Source organism: Macaca mulatta, chromosome 16 (genome assembly GCF_049350105.2).
Source record: "Macaca mulatta isolate MMU2019108-1 chromosome 16, T2T-MMU8v2.0, whole genome shotgun sequence".
In the NCBI taxonomy this organism is placed as follows: domain Eukaryota; kingdom Metazoa; phylum Chordata; class Mammalia; order Primates; family Cercopithecidae; genus Macaca; species Macaca mulatta.
Window position 1 is genome coordinate 69,096,722 of NC_133421.1, and position 20,408 is coordinate 69,117,129.

The following is a 20,408-nucleotide window of genomic DNA, read 5'->3' on the forward strand; positions in this document are numbered from 1 at the left end:
CGGTGGCTCAAGCCTGTAATCCCAGCACTTTGGGAGGCCGAGACGGGCGGATCACGAGGTCGGGAGATCAAGACCATCCTGGCTAACATGGTGAAACCCCGTCTCTACTAAAAAATACAAAAAACTAGCCGGGCGAGGTGGCGGGCGCCTGTAGTCCCAGCTACTGGGGAGGCTGAGGCAGGAGAATGGCGGGAACCCGGGAGGCGGAGCTTGCAGTGAGCTGAGATCCGGCCACTGCACTCCAGCCTGGGCGGCAGAGCGAGACTCCGTCTCAAAAAAAATAAAAATAAAAAAAAAATTAAAAAAATTAAAAAACATAAACCATTTTTTTGGCCAGGTGCAGTGGCTCACATCTATAATCCGAGCACTTTGGGAGGCCAAGGCAGGTGGATTACTTGAAGTCAGGAGTTCGGGACCACCCTGGCCTAAACAACAAAACCCTGTCTCTACTAAAAATAGAAAAATTAGCCAGGCATCATGGTTGGCGCCTATAGTCCCAGCTGCTCAGAAGGCTGAGGCAGGAGGATTATTTGAACCTGGGAGGCGGAGTTTGCAGTGAGCCGAGATTGTACTACTGCACTCCAGCCTGGGAGACAGAGCGAGACTCTGTCTCAAAAAATAATAATGATAATAAATAACCTTTAAAAAATAAAGATAAATCTTTTTCCATATTAGAAACTTAGGCTGGGCACAGTGGCTCATGACTGTAATCCCAGCACTTTGGGAGGCTGAGGAGGACAGATCACTTGAGTCCAGGAGTTCAAGATCAGCCTGGCAACATGACGAGAATCTGTCTCTACAAAGCATACAAAAAATTAAGCGGGTGTCGTGGTGCATGATTGTAGTTGGGAGGCTGAGGTAGGAGGATCACTTGAGCCCGAAAGGCGGAGGTTACAGTGAGCTGAAGACGAGATCTTGTGCCACTGCACTCCAGCCTGGACAACAGAGTGAGACCTTGTCTCAAAAAAAGGCTGGGTGCGGTGGCTCACACCTGTAATCCTAGCACTTTGGGAGGCCAAACCAGGTGGATCACTTGAGCCTGGGAGTTTAGATCACCCTGGCCAATATGGCAAAACCCTGTCTCTACTAAAAATACAAAAATTAACCAGGTCCAGTGGCACATGCTTGTAGTCTCAGCTACTCAGTAGGCTGAGGTATGAGACTCGCTTGAGCCCCAGGAGGCAGTCCAGCCAAGGTGACACAGCATGACCCTGTCTCAAGAAAAAAAGAAACTTTTTTTTTTTTCTGAGACAGTGCCTCGCTCTCTCACCCAGGTTGGAGTGCAGTGGCGGGATCTCGGCTCACTGCAAGCTCTGTCTCCCAGGTTCATGCCATTCTCCTGCCTCAGCCTCCTGAGTAACTGGGACTACAGGTGCCCGCCACCATGCCCAGCTAATGTTTTTGTATTTTTAGTAGAGACGAGGTTTTACCGTGTTAGCCAGGATGGTCTTGATTTCCTGACCTCGTGATCCGCCTGCCTCGGCCTCCCAAAGTGCTGGGATTACAGGTGTGAGCCACCACGTCCAGTCAAAAAAAAGGAAACTGAATGGCGGGTTGTGGTGGCTCACACCAGTGATCTCAACACTTTGGGAGGCTGAGGTGGGAGGATTGCTTGAGTCCAGGAGTTTGAGACCAACCTGAGCAACATAGTGAGACCTCATCTCTACAAAACATAAAATTATAATTCCCAGGCACAGTGGCTTACTCCTATAATCCCGGCACTTTGGGAGGCCCAGGCGGGCAGATCACCTAAGGTCAGGAGTTTGAGACCAGCCTGACCAACATGGAGAAACCCCATCTCTACTAAAAATACAAAATTAACCTGGCGTGGTGGCACATGCCTGTAATCCCAGCTACTCAGGAGGCTGAGGCAGGAGAATTAATTTAACTCAGGTGGCAGAGGTTACAGTGAGCTGAGATCACACCATTGCACTCCAGCCTGGATAACAAGAGCAAGATTCCATCTCAAAAAAAAAAAAAAAAAAGGTTAGCTGGGGGCAGTGGCACATGCCTATAGTCCAGCTACTCAGGAGGCTAAGGTGGAAGGATTACCTGAACTCAGGAGTTTGAGGCTGCAGTGAGCTATGATTGCACCGCTACACTCCAGCCTGGATGACAAAACAAGACCCTGTCTCAAAAATAATGTTAAAATAAATAAATAAACAAACAAAACATATTATCTGTTCGTTCTAGAAATTTTAGAGAACGTGGAAGTACTCCAAGTGACAACTAGCATTTTTAAGTATTTTTCTTTCCTCCCTTCCTCTCATAATGGCTTAATTTAGATATAATTCACATATCATAAAATTCATCCATTTAAAGTGCACAGCTCAGTGGTTTTTAGTATATTCACAGAAATGTGTAAGTTGTATGATCGCATAGTCAATTGTAGAACATTTTCATCACCCCAAAAAGGAAACCACTCCCTATATGCTTGGGCAACTCCCCTTGATACTCCTAGCCCGGGGTAAATTTCCATCTTCCTTCTGCCTCCATCCTACCTTTGTTTTATTGTGCTTCTTTTTTTTTTTTTTGATAGTGGGCCACACTCAGTCACCCAGGCTAGAATGCAGTGGCGCCATCATGGCTCACTACAGCCTCATACAGCCTCAACCTCCCCGGACTCAGGTGATCCTCCCACCTCAGTCTCCCTGTAGCTGGGACTACAGATGCTTGCCACAATGCCCTGCTCATTTTTGTATTTTTTTGTAGATGCGGAGTGTCGCCATGTTCCCCAGACTGGTCACAACCTCCTGGGTTCAAGTAATCCTCCTGCCTCAGCCTCCCAAAGTACTGGGATTACAGGCCTGAGCCACTGCTACTGGCCCTTTTTCTTTATTTATTTTGGGACAGAGTCTCGCTCTTGTTGCCCATGCTGGAGTGCAATGGCACGATCTCAGCTCACTGCAACCTCCACCTCCTGGGTTCAAGCGATTCTCCTGCCTCAGCCTCCCGAGGGGCTGGGATTACAGGCATGTGCCTCCACGCCTGGCTAATTTTGTATTTTTGGTAGAGACGGTTTCTCCATGTTGGTTGGGCTGGTCTGGAACTTCTGATATCAGGTGATCCACCTCAGCCTCCCAAAGTGCTGGGATTACAGGTGTGAGCCACCACGCCTGGCCTTTTTTTTGGGTTTTTTTTTTTTTTTTTTTTTTTTTTGCCTTACCCAGTTGCCTGCAAGAGGGAGCTGAGGGCAGGGCTGGGAAGGGCAGGGCAATGCTTTTTTTTTCTAGCTGTGATCATGAGTACTTTCTTTTTAAATTTTAGAGACAGGTTCTCGCTATGTTGGCCAGGTTGGTCTTTTACTCTTGGCGTCAAGCAGTCCCCCGACCTCAGCCTCCCAAAATGTTAGGATTATGGGCATGAGCCACAGCACCCAGCTGGCATTAGTACGTTTTTATTATCAACTTTTTACCCATAACCTTAAAGCATTAGCACTTTTCCATCATTATTGCCCTTCATATGTATCATCTGCAGTGGGAATATAATATTCTTTTGAGTGGATTATTAATTTACTTAACTGTTGCCCTGTGGACATTTAGAGTCTTAATAATTTTTAGTGTTTAGAAATAACACAGGTGAACAACTTTGAGTAAAAAGCATTTGCTGTATTTGATTCCATTAAAATATTTTTAGGGGCTGGGCACGGTGGCTCACGCTTGTAATCCTAGCACTTTGGGATTGAGGCCAAGAGTTCGAGATCAGCCTGGCCAACATGGTGAAACACAGTCTCTACTGAAAATACAAAAATTAGCCAGGTGTGGTGGCATGCACCTGTAATCCCAGCTACTCGGGAGACTGAGGTAGGAGAACTGCTTGAAACCGGGAGGTGGAGGTTACAGTGAGCCAAGATCATGCCTCTGCACTCCAGCCTGTGCAACAAAGCAAGACTCCATCTCAAAAACAAACAAACAAAATATATATATATATTTAGGCTGGGCTCAGTGGCTCACACCTGTAATCCCAGCGCTTTGGGAGGCTGAGGTGGGCAGATCACCTGAGGTCAGGAGTTCTAGACCAGCCTGGCCAACATAATGAAACCTTATATAAAAAATTAGCAAGGCATGGTAGTGCGCACTTGTAGTCCCAGCCGCTCAGGAGGCTGAGGCATAACAATCGCTTCAACCCAGGAGGCAGAGGTGCTAGTGAGCCAAAATTGTGCCGTTGCACTCCAGCCTGGGCAACAGAGCAAGACTCTGTCTCCAAAAAAAAAAAAAAGAAAAGAAAATAGCATGATAGTTCTTGGCCCAAAAGAGACTAACAACTGGGGAAACTAGATGAATAGGCTTGGAATGGAGAGGCTCTTTGCTGTCAAACCCAGAAACTCGGGACTGCAGAAACTCGGTGAGGATGGATAGAATGAGGATTATATAACCAAACTGGCCCATAATTACATTTTGAACTTTTAGTACTTTCTGTCATTTAGCCTTTGCTATATAGGGCTTAAAGCAACAATATATTTTCTATTTATTTATTTATTTTTAGACAAAGTTTCGCTCTTGTTGCCCAGGCTGGAGTGCAATAGTGCAATCTCGGCTCACTGCAACCTCCAACTCCCAGGTTCAAGCCTTCCTTAGCCTCCAGAGTAGTTTGGTTTACAGGCACCATGCCCAGCCAGTTTTTGTGTGCGTGTGTGTATTTTCAGTAAAGACGAAGTTGCACCATGTTGGCCAGGCTGGTCTCGAACTCCTGACCTCAGGTGATCCACCTGCCTTGGCCTCCCAGAGTGCTGGGATTACAGGCGTGAGCCACCGCACCTGGCCAAAACAACAATTTATTATTTCTCATTATGCTGTGGGTTGGCTGGGTGGTTTATCTGGTGGTTTCAACAGGGCTCATTCCTGAGGCTGCATTCAGCTGGAGAGTCACCTGGGCTGGAAAGACCAAGATGGCCTCACTTACACATCTGGCACTCTGTGCCAGACTAGCTGATTTAACATGGTGGTCTCAAGGCAGCCTTCCCAGAAAGTGAGGCAGGAAGCCAAGGCCTCTGAAGCCTAGGCTCTAGAACTCACACATCATAATTTCCCCATATTCTATTGGTCCAATCGAGTCAGATTGAAGGGCATAAAAAAGTAGGTCCCACCTCCTAATGGCAGGAACAACAAAGTCATATTGCAAAGGAGTAGGTATACTGGGATGGGAGGAGGAATGTATGGCCATTAACAATCTCCTGTATTTATATAGGATAATCATTGATTGCCCTACTCCTACCCTCTAGCATTTGCATTTGCCATATTAAAAAAGGTAGATGCAGCCAGGCACGGTGGCTCACACCTGTAATCCCAGCACTTTGGGAGGCCAAGGTGGGTAGATCACAAGGTCAAGAAATTGAGACCATCTTGGCCAACATGGTGAAACCCCATCTCTACTAAAATTACAAAAATTAACTGGGCATGGTGGCATGCGCCTGTAGTCCCAGCTATTCAGGAGGCTGAGGTAGGAGAATCGCTTGAACCTGGGAGACAGAGGTTGCAGTGAGCTGAGATTGTGTCACTGCACTCCAGCCTGGTGACGAAAAAAAGGTAGATGTGATCAGGCACGGTGACTCACACCTGTAATCCCAACACTCTGGGAGGCCGAGGTGGGCAGATCACTTGAGGTCAGGAGTTCCAGACCAGCCTGACCAACATGATGAAACCCCGTCTCCTCTAAAAATACAAATATTAGCCGGTGTGGTGGCACACACCTGTTGTCCCAGCTACTTGGGAGGCTGAGGCAGGAGAATTGCTTGAACCCGGGAGGTGGAGATTAGAGTGAGCCAAGATCGCACTATAGCACTACAGCCTGGGAGACAAAGTGAGACCTTGTCACAAAAAAAAAAAAAAAAAAAAACAGAAAAGAAAAAAAGGTAAATGTAATGCTTCAATTCATAACTAGATTTTTTTAATTGTCATAAAGTATATATAACATAAAATAAGTCATTTTAGCCTTTTTTTTCTTCTTCTTTTTTAAGAGAGACAGGATTTCACTCCCCAACCTGGAGTGCAGTGGTGCAGTCATAGCTCACTGCATCATTGAACTACTGGGCTCAAGGGATGCTCCTGCCTCAGCCTCCCAAGTAGCTAGGACTACAGGTGCACATAACAACACCCAGCTAATTTAAGAAATTAAAAAAAAAAAAATTTAGAGACAGGGTCTTGCTGTGTTGCCCAGGCATGTCTTGAACTCCTGACCTCAAGTGATTCTCCTACCTCAGCCCCCTACAGTGCTAGGATTACAGGCATGAGCCACCATACCTGGTCCCCAGTGTGTCTTACACAGAAAAATCATGGCTTACACAAGCTAGTCTTAATCCTGTCCAGTTCTTCCAATGTGTTCTTGCTGTATGCAAACTCAAACTGCTCATAGAACTCAAAGCCTGCAGCCTTCTACCACTGGGTCAGGGGCAGCAGTCCTGGAGACAAAACCTGTTTTATTTATATATATATGTATATATACACCCTATTAGATTTCAGGATGATGTCTTCTTAGGAACTTGGTACAGAACTGCATTTAGTCTATTTAAAGACATTGATTCTGGAACTCCTGGCAGCCAAGATTTCCTTCTCTAGCCTCTTTTTATTGACAATTCTGCATTTGCTTTTTGGTTTTCAGCCATCTCTGTGATCTGGTTTCAGGTAATTGAGGGTTTTCTGAGCAAAGAAGTAAGTTACATCGTGTCCAGCCGCAGAGAAGCAAAAGCAGAGAGCAGTAGGACAAACCAAAGAGGCTGCCCTAGCCCTAACCCCAGTAAGGTCAGAGTGGAAACATCGGCCATGGTTGATCCAAAAGGCAGCCACCCCAGGCCTTCACAAAAACCCGTTGACTCGGTAAGAACCTCATGGAGTAGGAGAGGTATGCTGTGTAAACAAAGGAAGTAGGCTTTGGTGAGCCTTTTAAGGCAGTCTCTGGTTTTAGTTTCATCTGGCTTAATTTAATCTCTCATTTGAATTCAGGGACTGAGAATATTTTATCATAGCTCTGGATCTAAACACCTCAGCAACATACTATCCCCCGTGCTACCCTTTTATGCCATATGTCAGTTTTTATAGGACTTCAAAGCCAGAGTTTTAGAAACCAGAAGAGACTCTTCATAAACCAGAGAAGACGTGTTGGGATTGGTCTGGGCTTGGGCAGGAGTACCCTGAGTAGGCAGCCATTCCCTTCTTCCTTGCTTGCATGTATGAAGGGCCAAGAGTTTGGATAATACACGTGTTATGTCTTTGATTTAAAATGGAATATGGCTTTTCCCCTCTAGGCTTACATTCTTATTTTTGTCTAACATATTAATATTAAAATGTCCATGAACATACATTGTTGGCATTGTGATGACAGATGGGACTTCCTACGAGCAAAAACTTCTGAAGTGAAACATTTGCTTTCATTATCTGCTGGAGGGTGCAGAGACTCTTAAAGAGGGGTCTCAGGACATTTGTAACAATTGGATCTCAGTGAATTTAGAGTGCCCTTCTCTCCACCAGGTTCAGGCTGCCACCTCAGGGTTACCTAAACTTCCTGCAGCTTTACCTTTACCTCCTAGATGTTTTCTAGGCTCTCATTTCTACCAGTCCTCAGTCGTCACTGCTCCCAGCTTTCCGAGGGACATAACGCCAAGACATAACCCCTCACCAGCTCCTGTGTAAACATCTTTCATTGCACACATGGCCTAACAGCAGACATCACTGCTCTTCTCTCCCGTCAGGTGCCTCTAAGCAGAGGGAAGGAGCTGCTGCAGAAGGCCATCAGAAACCAGGTGAGCTGGAGCAAGACGGGACAGAGTGGGTAGTCTCCAGCACAGGGAGGGATTTCACCCTTCTTCCCAGGTTCTTCTGAAGCACCCACTCAAACTGCACACTCTGCGATATGTAGTATTGTCATTATTTCCTTCTTCTACGTTAGTTAGTGGAGGCTCAGACAAGTTATTTAGCCATTCACCTCGAGAGTAAGCGTTGAAACCAGAGCCACCTCCAACTCCGGAGCCTACCAAGAGAACCATGGGGATGTGGGATGTGGCAGGACAGGGCTGCTTGGTACAGAAGCCAGACTTCTTTTACAAGTAACTCTTTATTTCTTGTGTGAAAATTCAGGGCTGTTAAAGTTTAGTGGCAGGAAGAGGAGTTAAGGTGATCTTGTGAGAAGAGTCATGCTAGTGACATCAGGAGGGGTACATGGCTGTGATGGGGGAGGTGGTGCTGCTGGACTGAGCCAGTGGAGGGGGAAGATCGGCAGCCAGCATAGTCTCATGCTCAGAGAGGATGATGGTCACCATGTTTGTTGTGTACTTACTGTGCTGAGAGCTTTCCTTGCAGAGGCCCTCCCCACAAACAGCTCTCTTAGAAGCACCTGTTCCTTTCTGGTCACGAGGTGGCCAGAGCACAATGTATAGGCAGACCAGTGGTCTTTCCCCTCCCAATGTGGCCATATGGAGGACAGGATGTCTTCCTGAGGGTTGGGATGGACTCTCTGGGCACTGTACTCTCTCTCCTGCCTGCCTCCCCCCAGTCCCTCCCATGGATGACTCAGGGCTCCCAGAAGCAATTTCTATCTGTCCCCTTCACATTCAGGCCTTGGGGAGTCTCTGCTCCTACCTGACTCTGTGTTGTAATTTCAGGGGAGCATCAGTGGAGGAGGCAGTGGGGGCAGCAGCAGCCTCCTGACCAATGCCCGCTCTTGGGGAGTGAGGATTCTGCACGTGGATGGTACCCTTTCTGTGCTGGGCTCCTGTGGAGGGAGAGTTGGTGACTTTGACCAGGAGTGTCAGCTTTTAGGAGGATCATGGTCATGTGAGCTTCTGGTCACCGGAAGCCAGAAGTACTCAGCTGCCATGTTGATCCACAAAGGTGGGAGGATGTGGGGAAGGGAGAAAGCGGTGAGGATGCAGAGTGCAGGCTGTGGCCTCAGCGTCCCGCAGGAGGTCCCTAAAACATGCCGTTTCATGTCACCTGCTACAGCTCTCCCCCAGCTAGTGTGATGATCCCGTTTTACAAATGCAGAAATTACCTTAATATTCATGACCACTGGCCAGTGCAGTGGCTCACACCTGTAATCCCAGCACATTGGGAGGTCAAGACAGGTGGATCACAAGGTGAAGAGTTCAAGACCAGCCTGACCAACATGGTGAAACCCCATCTCTACTAAAAATACAAAAGTTAGCCGAGCCTGGTGGTGCATGCCTGTAATCCCAGCTACTCAGGAGGCTGAGGCAGGAGAATCACTTGAACCCAGGAGGCGGAGGTTGCAGTCAGCCAAGATCATACTACTGCACTCCAGCCTGGGTGACAGAGCGAGACTCCATCTCAAAAAAAAAAAAAATTTCATGACCACTTAACAGGTATTGACTCTGTGCTACGAATTACCTCCTTTAATCCTCACTGCAGTTCTGTCCCCATTATACAGATGAGGAAATTGAGCTTCAAACGGATTAGGCAAATTGTCCATGGTCTCACCAGAGTGTGTAGTGTGGACCACCACTCTCAGTTTGACTCAGCTGTAAATTTTGTGCTCCTTCTTTTCTCACACTGTAAACAACCCGTTTGCAGCCTGTTTAGAATAGTTGTCTTGAACCAGCTGGCAGTGAGTGATCTCATACCCAACTCCATTCTTGAGTCTGGAGTTTTCTCTGATCCATTTTAGGGGACTGGTCCAGATGGGACAGCCCATAGGTGCTGACTGGAATGCTGCCCCACCTCTTGGTACCAAGATCTTCCAGGGGAGTCTAGAGGCTGTACAGGGGAAGTTCCTGGTCTGGGATGTGGAGGGCTTCATCTCACTGAAAAATCAGCCATTTCTGACTTGATCTCCTCCCCTGCCTTCCTTTGTTAGAGAAGTGCCAGCATGTAGACCTTGCTGGTCTTTCACCTGAGGGTACAGCTGAGTAGTTCACACAGCATGGCCTCCCTCATAGCCGCAGCTCTTCAGTGGTGCCTTAAAGTCGTTAGCAAGCCATGAGGCACCTTCTGTTCAAAGATGAGTTGTATTCAGTGCTGCAAAAGAGCATGACACCCGCTCAGGTGCTGTTCCAGGGATAGAGGACCCAGTCCTTACCTCTGCCGTCAGGAGATGCAGAGGGGATGTGTAGCCAGAAGGTGGCAGGCAAGGCTGGAGTGATTCAGTGGGCTGGCCGAGCGAGTTTAGTCCTGCGGCCCGGAAGGGGCTGTGCTAGGTAAGTGAACACTGGAAGCCTTTGGCACAAACCCTCTGTCTTCTCCACAGAAATGATGATGCACATGCAGCAGCTGTCTCTTGCCTCTTTATGTGTGAAAAAACAAGAGCCAAAGAAGCCAGAGGTAGGTCATCCTGCTGAATTGAAGGGCAAATGGATGGTTTTCAGTGAAATCAGTGATAACTTAGGTAAATCCATGGCCCGCCCAAGCCATCTCTTCCTGGCCATTCTGAAAGATGGAAGGGGAATGCTGCCTCTTACTTACCTCAGTCCTAGCACCCATAGCTTTGCGACACCCTTTCTTCTCTCTGCGGCACTTGCAGTCCTCCCATGGCACACACCCTGCTGAGACATCCCTATGGCCTGGGCCGCCTGGGCCATGGGCTGCCTTACAGTAGTTCTGGACTAGATAAGGTTCATAAATGCCCATGGCACTGACCAGGCTGCTATTCTGGGGACAGCTCTTAACCTGGGAATAAGTCTGCATACTGCAGGGGTGAGAAGGAGTGATCGAAATAGCTGCCATCTTCTAAATCCTTGTTTGTTTTCCATTCTTTGCTGGCGTTAGAACTGTGTGTATCACATCAAGAGAGCCCAACCTGGTTTAAAGCCACAGTATCTTCACCCAAGCCTCAGTCTGAGGAAGGATTAAATCTACAGATCCACCCACAGCCTGGCATCCAGACACAGGATGAGCAGTAATAGCTATTAGTTAACAGTGCTAATTAGCTAACAGTACTAGCAAACCACATCCAAAGTGGATGGAGCGGCTGGGTGTGGTTGCTCACACCTGTAATCCCAGCACTTTGGGAGGCCAAGGCCGGCAGATCACTTGAGGTCAGGAGTTCGAGACCAGCCTGGCCAACATGGTGAAACCCCGACTCTGCTAAAAATACAAAAATTAGCCAGGCGTGGTGGCACATGCCTGTAATCCCAGCTACTCAGGAGGCTGAGGCAGGAGAATCTTGAACCCAGGAGGCATGTTGCAGTGAGTCGTGATCGCACCATTGCACTCCAACCTAGGCAACAGGTGAAATTCTGTCTCAAAAAAACTTTAAAAAAATAGTGAATGGAGCACTCAGACACTGATACCCTCTCCACACCCTCTCCTTTAGGAGTGTTGGGGATGTTGCTGCTGTTAAATTTGTGTTGTTCAAAATTCAAAAGGGTATACAACAAAAAGTCTCTCCCTGCTCCAGCTTCTCAACCACTGGCCTCCCTTCCTGACAAACAGTGTGAACAGTTTTTAGGACTCTATGCACACAGAAGCAAATATGTCAAAAATTCCCCCCTTCTAGGTAGATGCACAGCATTTTTACTTTAACTTAATCAGTTTTGTAGGCCAGGCACAGTGGCTCACGCCTGTAATCCCAGTACTTTGGGAGACCAAGGCAGGCGAATCACTTGAAGTCAGGAGACCAGTCTGGCCAACATGGTGAAACCCTGTCACTACTAAGATACAAAAATTAGCTAGGTGTGGTGGCACACACCTGTAATCCCAGCCACTTGGGAGGGTGAGGCAGGAGAATCGCTTGAACCCGGGAGACAGAAGTTGCAGTGAGCTGAGATTGCACCACTGCACTCCATCCTGGGCAACAGAGTGAGACTCTGTCTCAAAAGAAAGAAAAAAAATTAGTTTTGTAGGTATCTGGCAGTGAAGTGAGTTTTGGATGTAATGTGCTGATATGCAAGGGAGTGTGAGAGGCTTCTTTGGATTGTGTTTGCCCTCAAGGTGTGGCCTAGAGGAGAATCTGAAACATCTTAGGGCCCAGAGGCACAGGTGGTCATGGATCCACCATCATCCTGGCTCTCCAGCTAAAGCTGATTATTTTATTTTATATTTATTTACTTATTTTTCAGGTATACACCAGAAGATCCATTTACTCTTTTTTCTTTGTATTTTATTTATTTATTTTACTTTACTTTTTTTGTGAGACAAGGTCTGGCTCTGTCACCCAGACTGGAGTGCAGTGGCGCCATCTCTGTTCACTGTAACCTCCGCCTACTGGGCTCAAACCATCCTCCCACCTCAGCCTCCCAAGTAGCTAAGACTACAGCATGCGCCACCATACCTGGCTAATACTTTTTTTTTTTTTTTTTAGAGATAGGGTCTCACTATGCTGCCCAGGCTGGTCTCAAACTTGTGAGCTCAAGCAATCCACCTGCCTTGGCCTACCAAAATGTTGAAATTACAGGCGTGAGCCACCGTGCCCAGCCTCCATTTACTTTTTAATATCAGCCTTGTTTGACCTTGGCTTAAACATTGATTTTGACCCACAGAATCAGAGTACACAAGATAGGACAGAGGACGGCAAATGGCCATTGTCTTTATCCTAGTCCTATAGGGTACCTGGAACAGCATCACTACTTAGAAAATAAAGCTGCCATTTAGTGAGCATCTCTTCTATGCAACACGCTATGAGGTCGGTGGGTCCTCCTCACATTGCAGGTGGTAGAGCTGAAGTTCACACCAGGCCTCTGGGACTCCAGAGTTCTTGCTCTCTGCACTGTCCTGCACTCCCTGCACAGTCAGCTGCCATTAAGATTCACACACCAAGTGACCCTTATTCATCGTGTTGCCGAGGAGGGAGCCGTTGTGCCCAGGTCTGCTCCAGCTCAGGGCCCAAGAGTCTGGTTCTGCAAGCCTCTCAACAGCAGGAAGCAAAGTGGGACAGACTGGCAGCCACTTGGTTTATCAGGCCCAGTTCCTTGACCCCCGTGGCTTCCTCACATCCTTAACCTATTTTTCCTTTCCATTTAGGGAACATGTCCAGCAGCAGAGTCAAGAACACGGAAAGGTCAGTGTGGTAGCTTTTCCTCATGTAATTGCAATCCCTCCCTCCCTAAACACTTCCCCACGACTCCCTCTGTGGCAGCATCTGCTCACTTTTCTGTGGCAGCAAGCGAGTCCAGGTTGTCTTGCCCCTTTGTGTTTCCAGGGCCTGGGCCTCAGGTTTCTGGAGCAAGAGAGGCATGTCCAAGAGCAAGTCCAAAGCTGCTGGGCCGGGGCTTCTCCTTTAGAGCCAAGACCCCATGCAGACACTTTGGCTCCTGTGTCCTCTGGCTGTTCCCGTGCATCGACTGAGGTTCAGCATCCTTTTCCTTCTGATTCAGTGGCAGTTTGAGGGTGGGCAGTTTGACAGCTGCCTACTGTTTTCAGAACTGCCAAACTCCCTGAAACTGACAAACTGGCGGATTGATGGACTCTATCTCCTGGTTCCTCTTGGAAAGCAGGAGAGTTTCTCCCCCTGGATGTTTCTCCCAAAGATGCTCTTTCAGTGGCATTTATTCATGCACAAGCAGGAGCTAAGAAAAGTCACTTGGCACCTCTCTCATGCTCAGAATTCAAGGAAGTCTGTAGGGGAATTGATTTTAATAACTGTCTCAGTTAATTAGAAAGACAAGAAATTGTCCCCAAAAAGTAATTAATGAGAGCTGTTGCTAAAGGAGAAAAGGCTGCTTTTTGCTTGGGTGCTACTGGTGGCCTCAAGTACAGTTGGGAGCTGTAAGGTGCCAGCGTCTTTGGGGAATTTGTGGCTGTCAGACGGGGGCCAGGCTTTCAGCTGCCTTGGCTGCACCTTCCACAGGACTCCTGGTCACTGTGGGTCCTGATGCCTAAGAGATTTTCTAAGCTATGCGAATAACTATCTAATAGGGGTGAGTCTCTTAATTGACTCCAAATTCGTCTTCTCAGCACTCCTTTGCCCCATTTTTTCAGGAACTATATTTCACCTGTGATATTTTTTCTACCATCCTGCTAATAAGACCACTAAACACTCTTTATCCCTCTTCCAGTCTGCTTCCCCTCCAAAAATCCCAGGATCCTCCTGGAGCATTCTGCTTGGGGAGTTGTTCTTAGGCCCCTCAGTATCCTGAGGCTCCAGGAGCAGAGGTCTAGGAAGGACCTGGGACTTGGTGGGAATGACCACCCCCACCCTGCTTTTAGCAGAAACCACCAGGGACTGGGTTTCTCCCACCAAACCAGCCAGGTGTCTGATGGTGGTGGCATCTTTGGTTGGTCAATAGCCTCCAGAATCCACACACAGGAGCTCCTGCATCCTGCTGAGGGAGGGCCCATCATCTAGGGCTTCAGTATAACTACAGCCTATCCCCCGACTGATGCAACCTTTCTCCCAGGGATAGAGGCTGGAAATCTGAGTGAAAGGAGAGCGCAGCCTGGGGTGGCATGATTTCCAGCTCTTGCAAGGCTCTTAGGCATTGGCAGAGCCTCCTCTCTCTGAGCATTTCCTGCGTGTGTGGTGCAGGCCCTGCACAGGGGCAGACAGATAGCTAATGTGTGCATTCTTCCCCTTTCAGTAGCCAGACTGAAGGCACCATTCCTCAAAATCGAAGATGAAAGCAGGTGAGTGGGACCTCCTCTCTCTGCTTGCCCCAGCTAGGCCTGCACAGAGGAGGGAGGAGGGAGGGGTGCTCAGGGGCCTCAAGCTAATGTGAAGACATGGAGCCCCTTAGCCCTGCACCTTCATCTTCCTGAGAAGCCACTCTCTCTCACTGTCATGGAGAAGTCTCACGCAAACCTGGAGGAGCCTCTGAGAGTGGCATTATACAGTGAATAGTCCTCTTGGAGATGAGTCAGAGGTTAATGATCCTGTGTGTGAATTACCTCCATTTAAAACTCTGCTCTGTGAGCTCATGGTGTCCCATGCAGGCTCATTATTGCAGCTCTTTTCCCTTGGGTGTATGCTGACATTTCATGTCAAATCATTACTGACCCAGTCACAGTGCTAGTATAGTCCAAGACTATACTAGCATTTCAGTCATCTTGGCTGAAATGAGGGTGCTAGGGGTGGTATTGGGGATTCCCTTTTCAGGCCACCCTGTACTTGATAAAGCCTTTCTGTTTCACTTTGAAAAATCCTTTTCTGGCTCATGTTATCTCCTGACAGCCCTGGGTGAAAAAAGCATGGGGAGAGTCTGTCTCTTCCTAATGGGGAAAACTGAGGTCAGAGAAAGGAAGGGACTTGTGTACAGCCACCTTGCTAATAAACTGCAGCCCGAGGCTAGAATCCAGGTGTCCTGCCTGCCCTGTTTTGTGTCTTCTCCGTCCACCATTATGGCCTCTTCTTCCCTGGAGCAGGAGGGTCCCATTGACATTGTTAACCTGATGAGCTATTAGCAGCCATGTTGGTTATCACTGAATCTTCAGTAAGTACAAGATCAAAAGTCTATGTGAATCTATAATTTTCTCAAAATTTAAAATTAAAAAAAAAATTTTTTTCCAAAAAGGCATTTTCAGACTAAATAAATTTATTTGTTTGTTTATTTATTTGTCGCCCAGGCTGGAGTGCAGTGGTGCGATCTCGGCTCACTGCCTCCTGGGTTCACGCCATTCTCCTGCCTCAGCCTCCCAAGTAGTTGGGACTACAGGCACCCACCACCACGCCCGGCTAATTTTTTGTATTTTTAGTAGAGACGGGGTTTCACCGTGTTAGCCAGGATGGTCTCAATCTCCTGACCTTGTGATCCGCCCGCCTCAGCCTCCCAAACTGCTGGGATTACAGGCGTGAGCCACTGCACCCGGCCCAGACTAAATAAATTTTTTAAAGGAAATAAGTCCGTGTATATCCAGCAGAGACTACTTAGCACAGAATTGTCTGTGTGACTCAGTCAGGGAAGGGCAGGGCAGCTGAGACCGGCCCTAGGAGCCTGGCTTGCCTGCCCATACTCCAGACAAGCCCAGGGTCCCTTCTCAGCACCTGTAGACAGTGCAGTGCTGGCTTTGGTGGCCCAAAGGCAAGTGGAGAGAACAACAGGATGGTACAGAGGTGCTCCCTTCCAGTTCCAGTGGGATGGAGTGTGTGTTCATCCCCAGCCCCTTCACACCTATTTAAATGTAGGTAATCATGACACATATGCAGCAACTGAGAGGCACTGTTACAGCCTCAGTATCTGCACTGCACATGGCGGGCACAGGTATATCACTGTCACCAGAGGGGGTTACATAATGTGTGTGTTCCTGGCATTATAGGCCAGAGAGAAGATCCAACTGGGGCTGAGGTTTCTTGTGAATTTTTTTTTTTTTTTTTTGAGACAGAGTCTCACTCTGTCGCCTAGGCTGGAGTGCAGTGGCGCAATCTCGGCTTACTGCAACCCCTGCCTCCCAGATTCAAGCGATTCTTCTGCCTCCCAAGTAGCTGGGACTAAAGGTGTTCACCATCATGCCCGGCTAAATTTTGTATTTTTTTGTAGAGACAGGATTTGGCCATGTTGGTCAGACTGGTCGTGAGCTGGCCTCAGGTGATCCGCCTGCCTTGACCTCCCAAAGTGCTGGAATTACAGGTGGGAGCCGCAGTACCCAGCCTCTTGTGAATTTTTTTATGTGCTGTTTTGAAGCAGGTGTCTTCAAAGCCTATTAGGCCTATTAGCCTGCCCATCCTCAAGTTTCAAGCCCCCTAAGCAGAAACAAGACATCATTGAGGCAGAAAGGAACACGCCAGGGTTGTGAGGGGCACCCCCTTCTCCTTAAGGGTTCGGGAAGACTTCTTTGTTAATTTACTGCTGAGCTACAGCACTCTTACCCTGCTCCCTGAGAACCCCTGGCCTGCACTGTTTACCCCAGAGCATGGACCATTGCAACCAAACATGGTGTGCCCAGCAGTTACCTCACTCGGCAGGGTTTGCGAAGTATACACAGATCACTTCTGTCTCTGCAAGTCTCTTGAATGTTTGCAACTTCAGGCACACTGCCAGAACCACTCAGTCCAGGTCTGACTATCCAGAACCTTCACTGTGCCTGTCTTCTCTGTTCAGAACACCAGCCCTCAGATGATTCTAAGGACCAGCAAGAACGCTTCACAAAACAGAGAAATAACTGTTCTGGTTTAAACATGTTTCCATTTAGAATCTGCCAGGCTAGAGTCCTCAAGGATTGTGTAGGGTCAAGAAACAAAATGGGAAGGTGGGGAAAAGTAGATCGGGAGTCTGGAGACGTGGCTTCTGATCTGACCTTGGCCGCTTAACTATTTGTGAGCCCTTGAGCAAGTCACAGAACCTCTTGGGCTTCATTTCCTTAGATATAGGATAAACCCAGAGGGTGCTTATAGGATTTCAGGGAGGCAGTGGTATGAGTTTGAAAAGTAGACAGGGAGAACATGCATATTAATTTAACCTAGAAAGGCTGATGAGTTTTGTTACAGAATTTAAAAGATGTGGAGGTGAGAGTCCACTTTATCAGGGCTGGAATTCTAGGGCATTGGGCGAGGCCCCCTCCTCAGCCTTTACCTTCCCCATTGTAGTCAAAGTAGAAGTTTTCTCTGTTGCAGGAAGTTTCGTCCTTTCCATCATCAGTTTAAATCCTTTCCTGAAATTTCTTTTCTTGGACCCAAAGATGCAAGTCCCTTTGAAGCCCTGACGACCCTGGGCAGCAGGCACCATACCAGGTGGGTCTTTCTGGTTCCTGAGTACCAAGGGCTGGTTACAGGCCAAAGTCCTCCCTATTGGGGGCCTGCTGGTCAGATTTGGGAATGGCCATGTGTTTGCTCCTTAGGCAAAGTCTATTCTGGGAATGTAGCCCAGAGAAGAGAGACTAGGAGCATTCATCCATTTTATTTTGTGTTCTTCATCCGTACTGAAGAATTTAACTTGAAGAAAAAAGGGAGGTGCCAGGGTTGTGAGGGGCACCCCTTTCTCCTTAAGAGTCCAAGAAGACTTATTTGCTAATTCACTGCTGAGTCACAGCACTCTTACCCTGTCCACCCAGAACCCCTGGCCTGCACTGTTTCCCCCAGAGCATGGACCATTGCAGCCGAACATGGTGTGCTCGGCAGGGTTTACCGAGTATACACAGAGGACAATAGACTGCTTTCTCAAACTCATAGACCACCATCATCAGAGTCCCCTGAGGTCTCATTAAAAATGCAAGTTCTAACTGGGCACAACGGGTGATACCTGTAATCTCAGCACTTTAAGATGCCAAAGTGGGAGGATCATGTGAGGCCAGGAGTTTGAAACCAACTTGGGCACACAAACATAGCAAGACCCTGTCTCTACAAAAAAAAAAAAAAAAACATAAAAAATTATGAGTCAGGCAGAGAGGCTCATGCCCGTAATTCCAGCACTTTGGGAGGACAAGGTGGGCGGATCACTTGAGGTCAGGAGTTTGAGGCAAGCCTGGCCAATATGGTGAAACCCCATCTCTACTAAAAATGCCAAAAAAAAACAATTAGCTGGGCATGGTGGCGCACACCTGTAATCCCAGCTACTCGGGAGGCTGAAGCAGGAGAATTGCTTGAACCCAGCAGGCAGAGGTTGTAGTGAGCTGAGATTGTGCCACTGCACTCCAGCCTGGGCGATGGAGTGAGACCCGTTCTCAAAAAAAAAAAAAAAAATTAGTCAAGCGTGATGACAAGTGCCTGTAGTCCCACCTACTCAGATGGCTAAGGCAGGACGATCATTTGAGCCCAGGAGTGCAAGGTTGCAGTAAGCTATGGTTGTGCCACTGCACTCCAGCCTGGGTGACAGAGTGAAACCCTGATGCAGGGTCCTGAACTCCACCCCACATCTATAGAATCAAAATCTCTGATGATGGAGCCCCAAAAGCTGTATTTTACAAGCTCCCAGGTGATTTTAGTGAATATCAAAGTTTAAACTGGTTGGGCCAAATGTCAGGAATAACTAAGGGGCAGGGCGGGAGAGAAGATCACTGCATTACGTGACTCATGGCTTGTGGGCTTGTTAATATGTCTACTGTGCAGATGTTTGAGAATTTGAACCCTCATTAACCAAAGTAGAGAAGGAGTTCAGCTCAGGTGATGGGTGAGATGCCTTCTCAGACCCTTTCTAACCTCTGGGCTATGGGGTTATAGACCAGGAAAGAATAGAGCAGACTCAGCCCTAGAGTTCCTGGGGCCAAGGAGGGTCTGTGGTTTCCATCTGACAAAGGCTGTGGGTCAGAAAATAGTACAAATAAGAGGGAAAAATTTAAGGGAATGTGGCAGTAGATGAAGTGGGAGCAAGGAGAGAAAGAGGTGAGGTTAAGTCCCAATACAAGGGATACCAGAGAGAGCCAGTCAGAAGGTGACCCAGGCTTGGCGCTGGTAGTGATGCTAGGCCTGGGATGGCCTTGAGATCACAGAGGAGCTAAGAGGCTTTAAAGGGAAGATGAAGCAATGAAGCTTTGGTATCTGCATGTGAGGAGCCTAGGCAGGGGGTTGGCCCTGGTAGGACATCAAAGTTCCAGACGTGTGTGTATGTGTGTGGAAAATCTGTGTAGGAAGAAGTGTTTAAATTTTTACATTTTTGAAATCATTATTTTAAAGTTTAAAATTTTTAAAACTTAAAAAGTTTAAAATTTGTGTTACAAATGGTTTAATGTGAAAAGTCTATATTCCACACCCAGCCTCCAGTTCTATCCCCTCACCGGTGCAACCTTCCTCCCAGGGGTAGAGGCTGGAGGAGATCCGAGTGGTGCCTCACCCCTGCCAAATGGAGAGTGCAGCCTGGGGCAGCATGAAAAGAAAAACCAAGTAACATCCAGCACAGTCAATACTATCAGCACAGTCAATACTATATGATTCTTTTTTTTTTTTTTTTTTTGAGAATGAGTCTCTCACTGTTTGTTGCCTAGGCAGGTGTGCAGTGGGGTGATCTCTGCTTACTGCAACCTCCACCTCCCGGGTTCACACGATTCTCCTCCCTCAGCTTCCCGAGTGGTTGGGATTACAGGGCACACACCACCACGCCCAGCTAATTTTTTGTATTTTTAGTAGAGATGGGGTTTCACCATGTTGGCGAACTGGTCTCAAACTCCTGACCTCGTGATCCACCCACCTTAGCCTCCCAAAGTGCTGGGATTACAGGAATGAGCGACGATGCCCAGCCTATATGAATTTTTTTTTTTTTTTTTTTTTGAGACGGAATCTGGCTCTGTCGCCCAGGCTGGAGTGCAGTGGCCAGATCTCGGCTCACTGCAAGCTCCGCCTCCCAAGTTTACGCCATTCTCTTGCCTCGGCCTCCCGAGTAGCAGGGACTACAGGTGCCCACCACCTCGCCCAGCTAGTTTTTTTGTATTCTTTAGTAGAGATGGGGTTTCACCGTGTTAGCCAGGATGGTCTCGATCTCCTGACCTCGTGATCCGCCCGTCTCGGCCTCCCAAAGTGCTGGGATTACAGGCTTGAGCCACCGCGCCCAGCCATGATTCTTTATGTAAGAAGAGGGAATGAAGGATACATATGTAAGTATCTATGAACTATCTCTGAAGATAGACCACGCCTGTAATCCCAGCACTTGGGGAGGCCAAGGGGGA

At 47.9% G+C, this 20,408-nt stretch overlaps 1 protein-coding gene and 1 long non-coding RNA gene across 25 annotated transcripts in view; both read left to right on the forward strand.

Moving 5' to 3' along the window:
* The window catches only part of DBF4B (DBF4 zinc finger B), a 43,549-nt gene that overhangs the window by 14,610 nt on the left and 8,531 nt on the right, over positions 1-20,408 (forward strand). For 4 of the 24 annotated variants that reach the window (XM_015119879.3, XM_015119881.3, XM_077972060.1 and 1 more), the window contains 7 exons: positions 6,621-6,812; positions 7,685-7,735; positions 8,594-8,681; positions 10,195-10,268; positions 12,906-12,942; positions 14,462-14,507; positions 17,428-17,544. In XM_015119879.3, coding sequence (XP_014975365.3) covers positions 6,621-6,812; positions 7,685-7,735; positions 8,594-8,681; positions 10,195-10,268; positions 12,906-12,942; positions 14,462-14,507; positions 17,428-17,544 — 605 coding nt within the window. Of the gene's footprint in view, positions 1-6,620; positions 6,813-7,684; positions 7,736-8,593; positions 8,682-10,194; positions 10,305-12,905; positions 12,943-14,461; positions 14,508-17,427; positions 17,545-20,408 lie in introns of all 24 variants that reach the window. The other 20 variants (XM_015119880.3, XM_077972069.1, XM_077972063.1 and 17 more) reach the window with 11 other exon arrangements.
* On the forward strand, positions 844-4,455 carry LOC144335781 (uncharacterized). Its single transcript, XR_013406939.1, has 3 exons — positions 844-1,324; positions 1,875-2,106; positions 4,176-4,455. It is a non-coding gene; the product is annotated as an uncharacterized LOC144335781 (long non-coding RNA).